The 13,769-nt window shown below is 39.9% G+C and overlaps 1 protein-coding gene across 1 annotated transcript in view; it reads right to left on the reverse strand.

Annotated features, from left to right (window-relative positions):
• LOC103768396 (neuron navigator 2-like) overlaps positions 1 to 13,239 on the reverse strand; it is a gene marked incomplete at both ends in the record, with an annotated part of 48,670 nt that extends 35,431 nt beyond the window's left edge. The window contains 2 exons of the mRNA XM_008935538.1: positions 9,371 to 9,423; positions 13,122 to 13,239. Coding sequence (XP_008933786.1) covers positions 9,371 to 9,423; positions 13,122 to 13,239 — 171 coding nt within the window. The remainder of the gene's footprint in view (positions 1 to 9,370; positions 9,424 to 13,121) is intronic.
• Between the last annotated feature and the right edge of the window lie 530 nt (positions 13,240 to 13,769).

Consider the following 13,769-nt stretch of genomic DNA (forward strand, 5'->3'; position numbering starts at 1 on the left):
TGAATTAACATCAGGTAGGGTCTTCCATAGATCAGGTCTGATTGTTCCCGAATACAGCTGCTATACACAGACAGGACTCAAATTCTACCTAAAAAAGTCAACTTCAGAAAGGTCACACAGGTTATTCATTGCTTCCTCCATACCTCAGCATCACAAGAGAGAACTTGCAGTAGCTTCACGTCTAGTTTATACTACTTTAAGTATAGTCCATGCTTCCAAACCCAGATAGAAACCAAAAAATACATTTCCTGTGACATTCAGACCTTAAAGCTTATAGCACGGTGCAGTTCAAAGGTTCATTTATTCACAGTTCAATACGATACGACAATCAGTCTCTACCCATTTCCTCCTCCCATGCTCAAAAACCCTTTCAAGTTTTCAACACGGCTCCTTTATTGAGGTGATTTGGGACATTGTCAGAAAGCCAAAGTTCACCTTTTCAACAATAAACACCACATAAAAGCATCAATCAGTTCCTACTACCTGCACTTAGCAAGCTGCATCTTTCCAAGAATACCTCCAGTCTTCCACAGCTGTAGCTACATGTCTCCTCACCTTAATAAGGAGAATTCCTTAGCTTAGTGAGTGAAGATGAGCAATACCTCATCTCTACTCCAGATCTGCAGTTGTGACAACTCAAAGTAGCTCCTTCAGTCCTGCTTTGCTTCTCTTCCCAAGTCCGTCATCTTACCTCAAATTTTCCTTTAGGACAGAATGACCAATGGAATTAAAATTTCCTTCTGGGTAGCAAGCTCCTCACTACAATATGCTGCCAGCCAATAATTAATATTCACTTATGACATGCCTGATATAAATAGAAATGGGGGCAGTAGGCATCACAGAAAAAGCTCTGATTCATGATGGGCAAGACTTCTAATCACAAAGAGCATGCAAAAGGCATTCTTTGTATTGTGAATGGTTTTGGGCAATCCTGTGTGACTCGCAAGGCTTGCCAAAGTTAATCTGGTCTGCAAGAGCCACATAGAAGGTTGTAGAAGCTTTGTAGTTTATTTTGAAATTCAGCTTTTCAGGGTTTTTTTCAGGTTTATTTATTCAAACTGAAAGTTTCCCATGAAGAAGAAAAAAAATGTAGGGTAATTTCTCCTAAAAATACCCCTGGAAATACTATTTCTGGATCACCTTCTCAGGAGAAGGCCCTAAGTATATTTTAAAAGTTGAAGTGGATAATTTGTGTGTTACTTGAATTCTTTAAATGCCCTAAACTACAATTTGTTAAGCAACAACAAGTTCAACTTTGCAAAATAAATATTAACAGAGCATCCTGCCTATGGAGAATCATTCATTTAGTGTATAGATGGAACTCTTTGCTGGTGTCAATAGACACTTGACTAGATTTTAGCACATATTGCACTGTGATATTATCAATATCTAGTGAAGATGGACCTCTTCCCAAAACATCCCTGAATTCTACATAAAACATTAGTTTTAGAAGACCATAAATGCTTAAGAAAAAGGACTAACACTAGAACCACTCAATGCACTAAGTGCTGGCTCTTGTACACTGTTTTATTTCCTCAAATATAAGCTCAAGTGCTGAAGGGTCTGTGTGTCATGAACTTAACCTCTTGCAGTACAGTTGCCAGCAGTTGTTTCTAAAAAAGACCCATGGGAAGGGAGCTACGGCCACAGCCTGTTCCCAGGCATGGTGTACCCCTCCTCCTGGCTGACCTGCATGCTTCTGTCTCGGGGCCTGAGGGTCACAGCTTCACCTGTTCCCAACAGATTTATTCTAGGGGCTGAAGAAAGCACCAACGCACAAGTGTCCCCCTCCTTCCTTGCACCTGAATCATGGCTCCTACTGAAATTCTGCATAACTGCCTAGGACAAGCACAATAGTACTGTTTAAATACATGAAAATAATCCTATATAAAAACCAAAGGAATAAAATTTTCTTGATATATATTACCTTCATAGAGTAATGAACTACAACAGCCATTACCACACCACTCTAGTGTATACGCAATGGCTGGAAATCAAAGATTTATGACAAGACACAGACAAAGTTTATTTCTCTGGGCTGCATGATGCTTTGTACAAGCTATGAGCTGTTTCAGATAATTGAAAGTGAGGAGCTTAGTACTGTGTTTCCTAGAAAAACAAAGACCTAGGTGCCAAAAGAAATTGCCATACAAACAGCTTGAATTCTTACATCACAAACCCAACGGAACTTTCTCATATTTGTGTTTAATATATAGTTTCAGTCTACTGTTCTTAAGCAGCACAGCAGACAGAGGGGTTTCTGTTGAGAAAGCAAAGCAACAATACACAACTCAGAAACCAGAATTAAACTGTGTAAACATGAGCAAATAGCTTTTCTTATCAACCTAGAGCTTTAAACACGGGTTACCGTGGTTTTGCTGCTGTTTTGGAAGACTACGAAGTTTCCTTCATTGCCAGGGTTCAGAAAAAAAAAATATATTTCCCAGAACAGAGAATAAATTGAATTTTTACTTCCACCTGTCTTCACATCAATGTAACCTTTTATGTTTTCCTTTGTTGGAAAAGGCTCAGATAAACCCCATAATTTATCCCTGACAGACTCCAAAGAAAATTCAGTCCAAGCACAATATTTTGCTCCTGGTACCAAATTCAACACAAACAGAATCTCAGTGAAGTCAGTACAATCCCCTGCACCCACTATGGCCTCATGAAGATGGCAGTTTCAGACACTGCATACACCCCAACACACAGGCATGGAAAGTTAAAGACTATCTATCACCCATGATTGTTCATTTTTCCCTGTTCATGTAGAACGTAGCAAGAAGCTCTGTGTTCACAGAGTATTGTATAAAAGGTATATTTATGTAAGAATTTTACAAAAGTAGTAGGCATAGCAAGAAAGAAATATTCTTCCAGAATTTGATGCAGGTGTAAATTCATAAGTAAAAGATCCAGAGATGCCCAAACAGGCACGGGGAAGGACCCTGGCCCTGACCATCTGCTGGGTCATCTCTTCAGTCCACACAGGAGACAGAACCATAGGTATTCAAAATGTGATAATTCAGTTGAACAGGGAAGTAAATGGGAAAACAGAATCTAAGTCTGGCTTTATAGTTAAGCTCACTTCTTTCAGTTTTTCTATAAAAATTACTTTCTATGTCACTTTACTGCTGCTCTTCATCGAGCCTCACAGTGTTAGACTTGAGCATCATCTCTCTCTCAATCAGTGTATAGTGCAAAGAACTGGAGCACACCATCAGGGACCACAAAGATAACCCCTGGAATCATGGAATGACAAAATGACAAATCAAAGGAATGACACACTGTCATCAGCAATGTCTCCCCAAAGGTACCACATACATCCACCCCATGGACAGAGCAGTACAAACACCTTGTCTCATCTCCCATTCCTGCATGCAGAAGAGTTTTGGAAACCTTTCCCTAATTTAGTGACACTTATCATGCCTTATGGCAGGGAGATGTATGTATTAGCCTTGTCCAAACCAGTCTAGATACATCATGTTATTCTATATGCAGGATGAGAAGGAGGGTGAGAAGATGGCTTGTGGTTGTTTCTAGACTGCAAGCTCTGCAACACAAATCTATGATCTGACCCTGCCTGTCTCACTGATAACAACAGTTATGAAATGGTAAGCACAATAGTCTAACAACAGTCTGGATCTCTGGAAGAAGCCACAGACAGTAAAATGAATCTCATCTAGGAGCAACAGTCATCATGAAGTGTGGAAAAAAGGACATCTAAGTACACATTGCCTGGCAGATCACCTCTGTGGTACATCAGTCTTCTCTACATGACAACACAGGTTCACACATGATCAACAGAAACCCAGGAAGCTTGGAGAAAATGGTTTAAACCTTCTGAAACTCAGGATCTGGCCAAGTGCCTCCACAGGCAGTTGAAGGAGCTAAGCTGGTGTCTGCCACTGGCCAGTCTGGCACAGCTCTGGGTAACATCCTCCCCTTCAGCCAACCTTCAGCTGTAGCTTAGGGACAAAAGAGACCCATTTGTTACTACAGTAACATTAAAACAGATTAAATACCTAAACATACTGACAGCAAGATACAAATTCCCCAAGCAAAACAGGCAGAAGACTGATCAGAAGACGGAGAAGTTCCCTTTACTACTTGGCTCAGAACAACCTCGGAGGAGGATTACTTGAAAATATATGGCTATATTTAACCACTGGGATACATTTCCAAAACCCCTATGCTAGGAATTTGCAGAGGAAAAACATCCTTGTGATGCTTTTGATCTTTCCTGCAGAGCTGCTCCCCTGAATTAGCAGGACAAGCCCAGGCAGCAGAGTCCACCTCAGCTTTGGGGAACAAGCAGCCCATCACCCAGCTTCAGCCCCACCAGCTTGGAGCAACAGCCTGGCAGATTTATTTGCACCTAGCTATGGCAACATTTAGACAACACTGGGTGTATAAAAATGCTCAAGATATTTAGAGGAGGAGGTTAGAGCAGACACTCTTGAAAAACAAAGACAGAATTCTTTTCCATGAAAAAATACAAGCAACTAAGAATAATTAGTTGTCTTTTTTTTTTTTCTTTTGAATGCAGCAGCCACTTTTCAGTTCTTTGTATGAAACACACCAGCTCATCCACTTGGTGGGTATTAGATACACACAGTTTGCTGCCTGCATGATGCAGATGGCTTCAGCTCAGATTATTCCTGCCAGCCAACTCACTAATGTCCTCTCTTCACCAATAAAAAAAGATTCATAAAGCAGGGAGTGGAGCTAGAAAGTGTCATTCTGAGGAGGGAAGTAGACAGCCAGCTCTAACAACTGAATTAGACCTCCCAGAGCTGCTCCCTTGAAGATTCAGGATCTCTGCCAGGCTGGAGAAGTTCCACACAAACTGCACTTTAACTTTGGGTGTCAAGTACATTGCAGAACAGCTCATTTTCAGAACACCTGAAAGCAGTCAAATTTTAAAAATAGTAAAATCGCCATCACTGGAGAAAAGTTCTCTTGCTAATTAAGTATCACTGAAAACATATCCTTCATGTCAACCTTCATGAAGTCCTTGAAAAGAAATGCAGCCTCTGACCCATGCTGTGGTACCAAGTTCTTTGTTTGCACTACAAACTCTAGCAGAAAGATTGAGCAGCATTATTTTACCAGTACAGCTTGATATCTCTATCAGATAGATGATTCCTGGAAAACTTCTGGTCAACACAAAAAAAAAACCCACCTCCTTTTTGTTATTTGATAACACAGATACTTACATACACAAAGTGATCATCCTTAAAAATAATAAAAACCAACCACAAACCCACATGAGAACCAGTTATTTCCTCCTCTATTTATAGGAGGGACTGTGGTCTTGGTTCAGCCTACACGCCTTTCTGTTGCTCCAAATTCTTGTCTTGGGTGTCCCACAACTTCCTGAGGCTTAGCATGGAAAGATGAAAGAGCCTGGGGTCTCCACCCACAGATTCCCCCATCCTCTTCCCTTCAGCACTGACAGCCTTGCTACTGCTCCACTCCTTCAGGCGTCAGCAGCAAGGCCAACATGCCATCACCTCTCAAACAGTCACACTGAACACTCTCCTTCTTTCCAGAGTACCATAATCTGTGATTATGTTTCTATTTTATTTTGAACCTTGGAAAAAAAATTCATTTCCTCATTAGTCTTCACTCATACTTTTTTTTCTTAGGTATCTATAGAGATATGTCTTAGCTCTTTCACATGCCACATGCAGTATTTCCTAGCTTTACATTCAAGGTGGCAAAACCCCTCCAGCTCTCCCATAAGACATCTGGCTGCTACTTTTATCCCTTCTTCCAGTCCCATCTTCAGCTGTGTTTCAACCATTGCCTGTATCAGCCAACATATCCCTTTGCTAGCAATTATCTCCTCTCTCCTTTGCCTTCAAGTCCATGTTTTCAAAATTAACCTTCTTTACTTGCCTCTCTCCCCAGTCACTTCTAGTCTGTCTGATACAGATCTTCTCTTCCTTCACCTTGCTCTCCATTTCTCCACTCTGATCTTTCAAAGGTCTTGTACTTGGCCTTTTTCTTCTGTGATCTAATTTTTGTCATTATCTCATGTCATGGTTTATTGCTTGCATCTAAGAGGCCACACAACAACCCCCCTCTCTCTCCCTCCTTGCCGTGCTATGCCAAAAGGATGTATAAGGATGTATATTAATATACAAGATCATAAAATGCTTGGCCATCACCCTGTGCTAAAATGTTGCTGTGAATGTTCCTTCAAAGCCTGTGAGCATTTTACACACCATATTTCCTCGTAGACAGAATGCAGCCCCTGCAGCACATGAATTCTGCAGGCTGGCATTACAGCCAGACTTGAGATTGTGTTGTATGCTCTGTGTTATACATATTTTTTTTCTTTACTTAATCATTTTACAAATACAAGTGATATGAACCCTTTTGCAAGAGGTAACATTCAGCATGTGCACAGGTACCCAACATCAATAAGAATTAACTACACTACCTAGAAGGGCAAGTATGAACCACCACCTCCTATATAGTCCAGATGCTGCAGGATGCCAAACATTCAGCTCTGCTATCATCATGCCCAAAATAAAAGGCAAATTGAAAGGAAGAAAGAAAATAATATTTCTGTTTTTCTGTAACCAAACAGTATTAGCAGAGAGTGTCCTGCTTGGGTTTATTGACCTCAGTCTTTGCTCTTCAGAAGCATGAAAGAGAAGAAACTGGTTTTGCCTTACTCTCCTTTGCCCAGTTATCAAGAACTATGCCAATATTTTCTGAGGCTTCACTCTAAAACCCCAGATGCAGCTGTAGTGACAGTCTCCAGATCTTCTCAGTCCCAGAGGCTGTGCTCCATACAACTACCTACTCTACTAACCACAGGATTTTCTGCATGCCAGTTGGAACTGATCATCCTAATTATAGGCTTTTGTTTAGGGGAATCTCTACTGTACAAAAATAAAGAGGTCTGAAAAAAAAAAAAAACAAAACCAAAACAGGTCTCAGGCAGAGGAAAAGCTACAGAATAGCCTATAATACATGATAGAAAAGCTGGCCAGGTCTTATCTGGAGCAGAGACTGGGATACTCCCCCACAGCAGAGAAACCCAGACAAGATGATGAGGGGGGACAGGTTCTCACCTAAGTGATTTTTCATGGTGCCAGTGGGGGTCCTTGCCATGTCACTCCTGGCACTAGGGCTGGGTTGATAAGCACTGATGGTCCCACATGGTTCTGCAGTACTGAACTTAAATTGCCAAGGCTTATTAGCACTGGCTTTGAGCCTGACAGGCCCAAGCTGTCTCGAAGGCTCAATTTGGGCAAATTTGTGTGATGCTCTCCAGCACTGCAGCAATGGGAACAATGCAAAGAGACCTGATCTGGCTCAGTGTTGAGCTCACTAAGGTCTGGCAGGCTTTACTGGCTTAGGACTGTGCCACATGGATGCAAATATACTTGCTTTCACATCTCTGTAATGGGCTTGGATGAGACAGATTTGCTCCAGCTTTCTGACTGATATATCTGGCTGGACATGAGCTGGCTCTTCACACCTCAGCTCGTGTGTGTCTCTGCTCCTGGCATCCTGACTCTACAAACCAGATGACTGCCCAATGGTAGAAGGCTTCTCTCTCATTCCTATTGTAGTTCTGTTTAATGAGAAAAAAAAAATAAATCTTAATTTATGCTGCTTTTGTCTTTTTTTTCCCCAAACCTACTCACCTGTGGTGCCCACCTTACAGACACCACAAAATAGACATCGGCACCTGTAACCGAAAGATTCACTTGAAGAAGTATCTATGAAGATACTTGTGTTCTTGCCTTAAGATAAAGGGCTCTGTAAGCACGTGCACTTAATAAAAGCAAGCCACAAGCACCATCCTCATTTTTCTCATGTGAGAAGAACCACTGGGGATGCCTTGCTGTGACCTATGTGCCAGGTCTCACAGGCAGGGGAAACAGTCCCCCTCACTCCACCCTCCTGAATGAGCAACTGCAATCAAATCAGAGCTTCCGAGAAGAAAGCACAGAGCAAACACTTCTTTCCAGCACTCCTCACAATTCCTGACACAGCACGTGTCCCCTGCATGCCTCTGCTTAAAACCAGACCTGACTTCTACAAACAACCTACAGCAGGCATCTGATTATCCCACAGAACAACCCTGTTCCTCCACTGAGAATAACAACCTACAGTGACTTCTAGCTCCAGCGTCCAGGAATTTGTTACAGACTCCAGCCTGAATGAAATCCAACTCTTCTGATACACTTGTGGAACATTAAATTATAATAATTGTCAAAGTTTCCTCAATTATTTATACTCTAGACAGCTGCTGTGGCTACAGCAAGAATAGCAACCAGCCTCTTCAAAGCAGTAAAAAGCAGCAATGATAAATCTTTCAAATGGCTTGCTTTTTACACAGCACTTGCTCCATGGGTTTAAGCGAGATTGATAACTTCCAAGAAACAACAAAAAGCCCAAACAGAATAGCAGAAAGCAGTGTGCAGGTTTCTGACTTCAGAGGGCAAACTCTCATCAAATCTGTTATCTTCTGTTTAACTACCTGAGTGGCTGTGCTCAAGTGACAGCCATGGAGGTAGGAGCAGTTGGAAACAGACTTGTCAAAATAGCTTCACACAGAACAAATACCCACATATCCTAAAGCAAGCACTTGCAATGCAGAAGGGAGATTTTAGAATTTACATTGTAAAATGAGGGGTTTTTTTTCAAGATACAGAAGGAAATAACCTTTAGACTCTCATAACTTTTTAAACACTCCTCTCCTAGGATGCATTTATGAAATCAGCTTCTTAGCATTTGCATTCTTAGTAAAGTTCTGCCTATAATTTCAGCCTCACCAACACTCATAGCAGACATGCTCTCAAGGTACTACCTGCTTTTAATTTTACCACACTGATTTTTGGTTCTTCAACTTTAATGATTATATATAAGCAAGATACAAACAAACTCCTTTTACAAATTAAAACCTATCAGTCAAAACCAAATTGCATACATAACCCCCTTGAAGTCTGCAATTTGAAATGTTTTCATGTAGTGCATTTTGCTCCTTTGTTTCCTTTCAAAGGATGTAGGAAATCTTAAGCCAACTTGAAAATAAATATCTAATTCTGCTTTTGCAACACTACTGTCTATATAAAGCAACAAAATCTTATTTTTAACATTCCTGTTTAACTATTTGATATTATAGAATACCAATATAAGAATAATGTGATAAATTATAAAGCCTAATTATTGTGAAGTACAACAGGACAAGAACTGTCATATTAATATTCTTCAGATTATGCCTTTCCTCTCACTACTGTGAAAAACTAATTAAAAATTGTTATTATGAGTCTCAGACATTGAAATCACTCTCACTCAAAACTCAACCACGTACACACAAACAACAGACCATTTTACTACTTACCATTTGAGATTTGTTTTTTGGGCAGCCATTGATGTCTTCAATCTTTTCATTTGCTGAGAAAAAAAAAAAAAAAAGTAAATAATGCAAAAAACTATCCCAAGGATGTTTATTTCAATTAATTCCAGAGCAATCAGTGCTAGCTAAATAAAGGGTTTTCAGATGGTAGTTGTCCAGTCCAAGTGAATGTGTGAAACACTGAGACCCATCAAAAAGAAGCAGCTGGAGTTTTCTAGTGGGTCATGCCTCCAGAGACAGCTGAGGGCAGAAAACAACTGGTCTGACAAAATCTTGTGCAGTAAGGGGGAACTCCTTTCATCTACAATCAAGATTTAGACTCTGGAAGTTGAAACACGCCTGGTGGAAAAGTGAGTACTACATGTGTCTAGATGTTTGCATGTCAATTGGTTTGCTTGTAGAGTGAATACAGGTTTTAAATCTAGATAGGAATTGATGAACAATAGCTCTGATTTTTTTTTTTTTTTTTTTTTTTTCTTTTCAAAGCACAGATCAGGAGACTCCTTTTCAGATTTCTTGTCCATGGCTTACATGCAATTCTACTTGCAGAAAAAGATATTAGTTTCCATCTTTAATGTCTCAAGTGAAATAATTAAGTTGTTGAGGTGGTTAAATGTTTGCCTTGGAAAGCCTTAGTTTGCTCAGTTTCACATTTCAGTACCAAACCCCAAAATCCCTTTTTTGTGCTAGACTCAAGAATCAGTTATAATCTAAGTTCACTTTTCCACTTTTTTTCACTGTAATAGAGGTGGGTGTTCACACCCCATTTGATGAATCTAACAGATCTGCCCGCCACCCATTCTCATACTAAAAGCTGTATTTTCTACCAGTCCCATATTTTTCTGCCAGTCCCACAGTTTTTCCCTTAGTCCTCTAGAACTTCTAAGATATCACACAATGTATCTAAAACCAATGTTAGCAAACCACAAAGCTTATTACCTGTCTCTTTGTAAGCTGTTGGATGCAAACTACCCAGACTTAACCCCTTGAAACTGCCTGGACTGTTGGCAACTTGTTTCCAGGACTCTGCTGCAACATAGTATTTGGCTTTTTCTGAAGTATTCTTGAGTGTGCAAGTGTAGAACCAAAGTATTTACTCAACACTTCCACACTTCTTGAGTACTGCTACACGCCTGGAGTACTAACCTTGTTCTAGAGCTGCACACTAAAGGTTAACCCCATAAACCCTATACACTAGCAAATACACTCTTCTGTAACATCAGAAAATTATTAGCAAAGCAAGATGTAAGCCACCTTTAATTTTTCTCTTGGGAGACATTTACATCCAACACACCAACTATTTGGGATGTTATCTCTTTCTCCCCTTCCTTTTTTTACATGGTGTTTAAGAGTATTACCCTTTTCACCTAGAAATAATTTCTTATGTCCTCATACCTTACCATCATTTTGCAAGATGTCATCAGCCATCTTTGTACTCTTCTGATCAATTGATCTGTAGCTTATTTCATTACCATCAGTTTTCTGAATTTTCTTGTGCTTTTTTTTTTTGGTTGGTTGTTTTGGTTTTATACAGTTGCTTTTACTTCCTCTCACAACCTGTGTTAAACCAAGGCAACTTTCCCTCTGACTTGTGAAGGTCAGGGCTTTTTGTCCACCAGTTGATGATTCCTTATCAGTTCCAAATTACTCATCATTTCCTCTTATGCTGTTCGTTTTCCTAAATATGCAGCTATTTCACTTAGAGGTGAGCAGAAAGGATCACAATCACTGTCTCTATACAATGGTTAACTCTTACAGAGTCTTCATTTAAAAAGAAAAAAAAAATATTTCCCAGCTTTGGATATTAAATAGTATTTCAAAATTCAATATCTGTGATGTAAATCTCAGATGGTGAACACAAGAAAAACTCCATCACTAATAATGAAACCTGAAACCATTTTGATGACTTTGGATAACCTCCAGATACTCCAGGCATGTAACACAAAGGAGGAAGGACCTTTCTATGGCTGCTTTCACACACAGCACACCATAACACAAAAAAAACCCCAAAACCTCTCCTGCACTGCATATAGAAGCTTCCTTAGCATGCAGTCTGGTTAGAATCAAAACTTGTATTTTGTAGGCTATAGTTCAAGCTGCTGCTAGGCGTGAAAGTTATCACCATCTCTGTGACAAGGAGATGCAGAGTGCCTAGGGCCATGCACAGCAGATAAAACTGACTTCTTCACTGTTAATCTGAAGGATTAAACTGAGAATGTTTAAATACGAACTTTCTTTCGCAGGGAAAACCATCTCCAAAAATTAAATCCTTCATGTTGTCATTTAACTTTTAAAAGCTTGCAGACCTAAGTTTAAATATTTGCCCAAAGGCTGAAAAAAATGGCAAAGGAAAATCAAAGCCAAATTCAGTAGAAAATATTGTTTTGTGTAAAAGTTTTCACAAGTCAATACTTAGCAGCTACATTTAACTGTTTGGTACGACTGGCTTCACATTTTGATGGCTGTATTCCTACACCTGTGTTCTCAGGCAGAAGTTTTCTACACCAGTATTAATACATGGGCAACTAGATATGTCTGAAAGGAATCAACACCTAACTGTTCCTAGGTCCCCCCTAATTTTCCCTGTTTAAGGAAACAGAGGATAAAGCGTTGTTAGCTGTGAATACCTGTTAATACACAGTCAACTCCTGGCCTGTTTTTATACACGTGTAGCTGTGTGGCAGGTCCACAGAATGCCACCGAGTTATAAAGTTGCTCTACAACACAGAGACAAAAATCTTCTTTTGACGTTTTCTAGTGCAGCTCTAGTGGAGTCACTGGACCTACAGCTTCCAAACTCATTTGAGAACAGGGCTGGCAGATTTGTACCTTAAATCAACAAACTAGCTCATTTTCAGCATCTCAAACATATACATATGCATGCACTGATGTCTTGTTACTCCGCTGCTGTCTTCTAAATTTGCATCTCAAATCTGTCAGTTTGCTTCCAACAATAGTTGTCCTAATTCCCATTAGCAGGCTTTCCCATTCCATCCATCTCCATTGGCCCATGCACGGGTTTTGTGGCATCCCAAGTACCAGATGGATGAGCCTCTGAAGGAAATAATGAAGGATCCAGGCCCAAGGGAAGAGGGACAATATACAGCTTTACATGGGGCCAGTGAAGAAAATTGTTCAGAACCTTCATTATCTACCATATTAGCACAAACTGAGGGAGCTAATGGCTTTGTAGAACTGAGCCTGTACTTGAAATCTGTATTAATGACAAACTGTACTGATCTGAAACTTCATTATGAAAGTTTTCTTTTTTCTGCCACATAAAAATTATACCATTTCTCCTTTCCTACCTGCATATATGGATTTTCCAAATGCAACTGGAGGCAGAAGGTTCAACACAGCAGGACTGTGCTGAAGACAGTCCAACACAGTCCCACTGCCAATTATGTTCAGACCAATCTAAAGGTATCAGGAACTGAGATAGTGAAGGCTAACAGCATCCTAGGAGGAAAAAATTCCTCATCAGTTGCTTTTTTAACATTCAGCTGTGTGGGGCAATATTGCTGTGTCAGGAGATCTTATCAGCAATATAAAGTATTTTTCCACTATGCTTTAAGATAAGGCTTTGTCAAATTAATTAGCCAAGTCTCAGAAGGAAAATTATCTACATCAATCCATGCAGTTTGATGGATTATCCTCCCATGTTTACACAGAAGATAAAGACTGAATTTCTGAGTGAGTTGGTGGATACCTGGTACAAAACCAGAGAGTCACTCACCTACAACCTGGATTATTTCAGCTAACAAGACTCCATCAGTCACATCTTGCTGTAGATCCTTTATCAATCTCTTGTGACCCGATTTTGCTAGATAGTGATTAGCCCAATCCGTATAAATCTGTTAGGAGAAAAACAAACAACAAGAAGCTGTTAGTTCTGACACCAGCCTTAAACATGAGAGTTCTTTGTTTCCCCCAGTATCCGAGGGACTGATTTAAGATCATGGCATTTTGCTCTTTGAAACAAGCCAACATTACAATTCAAGGCACTGTGCAGATCCAGCATTCATCTCACTATAATATGGCTCTTCCTACTCAGACGCCTGACATCAAAGCTCGCAGAAGACTAAACTCCTGAACACCACACTACTCGAATGAATCATTATGTGGTCAACTAAATGTTCTGTGGAAGTATGAACAGCGTAGAAAAGGTTTCAACATCCACTCAAAGATTTTTTTTTTTTGCATTTTCCCTTTGACATTTCTTCTTTATACCTGTGAGTAATTTTCAAGATTCTTTTCCAAAAAACCTCTCCAGTAGATGCTAGAAATATAGTGAATTTATTCTGAGGAAACTCCTTTCTTATATCACCCTTTGCCTTTAAAGGTCTTAAAAAATACCTACTGATTCTAATAAATTCCATTTCCA

Source organism: Merops nubicus, unplaced genomic scaffold (genome assembly GCF_000691845.1).
Source record: "Merops nubicus isolate BGI_N331 unplaced genomic scaffold, ASM69184v1 scaffold47342, whole genome shotgun sequence".
In the NCBI taxonomy this organism is placed as follows: Eukaryota; Metazoa; Chordata; class Aves; order Coraciiformes; family Meropidae; genus Merops; species Merops nubicus.